Source organism: Perkinsus marinus (assembly GCF_000006405.1).
Source record: "Perkinsus marinus ATCC 50983 genomic scaffold scf_1104296971910, whole genome shotgun sequence".
Classification (NCBI taxonomy): domain Eukaryota; phylum Perkinsozoa; order Perkinsida; family Perkinsidae; genus Perkinsus; species Perkinsus marinus.
The window spans coordinates 1-1,330 of NW_003201962.1; the positions used below are offsets into that span (position 1 = coordinate 1).

Here is a 1,330-nt window from a genome sequence, read left to right on the forward strand (position 1 = left end):
GATGCCATGATGAGTGTCGAAGCTCACGTAACCAGAAACTCCTCGCTTTAAATAGAAGTATCCATCTTGGCCACACTCGGATTCATAAAAAGCGGAGATCGGGATCCGAGGCATACATGGCGATGGAGACCGGAGCATCCGCCAGCGCTTTCATCAAGCCTGCTCAGTCCGTAATGACATATTGGCTGTAGTCGTCTCGCTCTTGTAGCAAAGCTTGCGAAAACATCCTCCTCATCCGATGATATCGGCTTGTTGTGCATATCGTCAGGTTTATCATTGGCTTCCCAGCCCATTTCCGTTTTACACTTGGTGACCGCCGCTCTTCCGTCTTCGTCGGTGACCTTGGCGAGCACAGGATATGATAGGCTCCGCGTCTCAGGTAGTAAGTAATTGCCTGCTTGCACCCACTTGTTGATCTTAGTGTACTCGAAGTAACGATCCACTTGAGGTCCCAGGAGCCTCTAGAGGTTCTTGTAAAAGCAAGTAGAGTGCGAGCTTGCTTGGCTGCCATCGTTTTCCAAGAACCTCCTGAGGAATCCCACCACCGAGTATAGCCTCGGGAGTGTGGGATAGTGTGTAGTTGCCAGAGTCTTGCACGCTTCCGAGAAGGGTCGCAAAACCTTGACGATGTCTCGCATGTTTTCATAATCTTTCGTGGCGAATCCGTAGTTGCATACTGTTTTCCATATTTGGCCTTGAAGTTTGTCAGCTTTGACTTTGGCTTGGAACTGGTCGAAGCTGGCCTCGTTCTTAAGCACCATCTCTAACATTACCACTGTTGAGTTCCAGTGGGTAGGCGTATCTATTGTGTAGTTTAGGTTAGCTTTCTCTTCATCAGGGATGTTGCTGCGGACATCCTCCATGATGCGAGCTGCCTTCCCGGAGAACTTCAACATCTTTAGCATCTCCCGGCATTTTGTGATGACGTTATGGACGACGGTCTGGTTGCGGACTGGTTTGGTGTCCTCGAGCCCACTTAGCCACGCGGCATCGTCTTCTGGTCCCCACTCGTCATCATCCTCACTGTCGTCATCTTGATCGCTATATATAGCGTTAGCGAGTACTTCGACATCATCACCACCATTACCATCGTTGTTACCATTACTACCATTGCCACCACTACCACCACTACCACCACTAATACCACTAACACCAACATCACCAACATCACCACCGTCATCCTCCTCCTGGTAGTTGGAGGCTTTGCCTCGATTGTTCATATTGAGGAAGAGTTTGAGGGCATTCGATACTGCCAGATGGAGACGATGTCCCGCACACGGCAGTCAGCACACCATGTGCTTCAATCTAAAGCGCTTGTCCAAGTCAGGCT

The 1,330-nt window shown here is 49.8% G+C and overlaps 1 protein-coding gene across 1 annotated transcript; it reads right to left on the reverse strand.

Moving 5' to 3' along the window:
* Positions 1 to 461: 461 nt before the first annotated feature.
* Pmar_PMAR015713 (hypothetical protein) lies at positions 462 to 1,220 on the reverse strand (the record flags this gene model as incomplete). The annotated part of the gene is made up of 1 exon (XM_002766777.1): positions 462 to 1,220. The coding sequence occupies one exon, from the start codon at positions 1,218 to 1,220 to the stop codon at positions 462 to 464; it is 759 nt and encodes a 252-aa protein (XP_002766823.1).
* Positions 1,221 to 1,330: the final 110 nt, after the last annotated feature.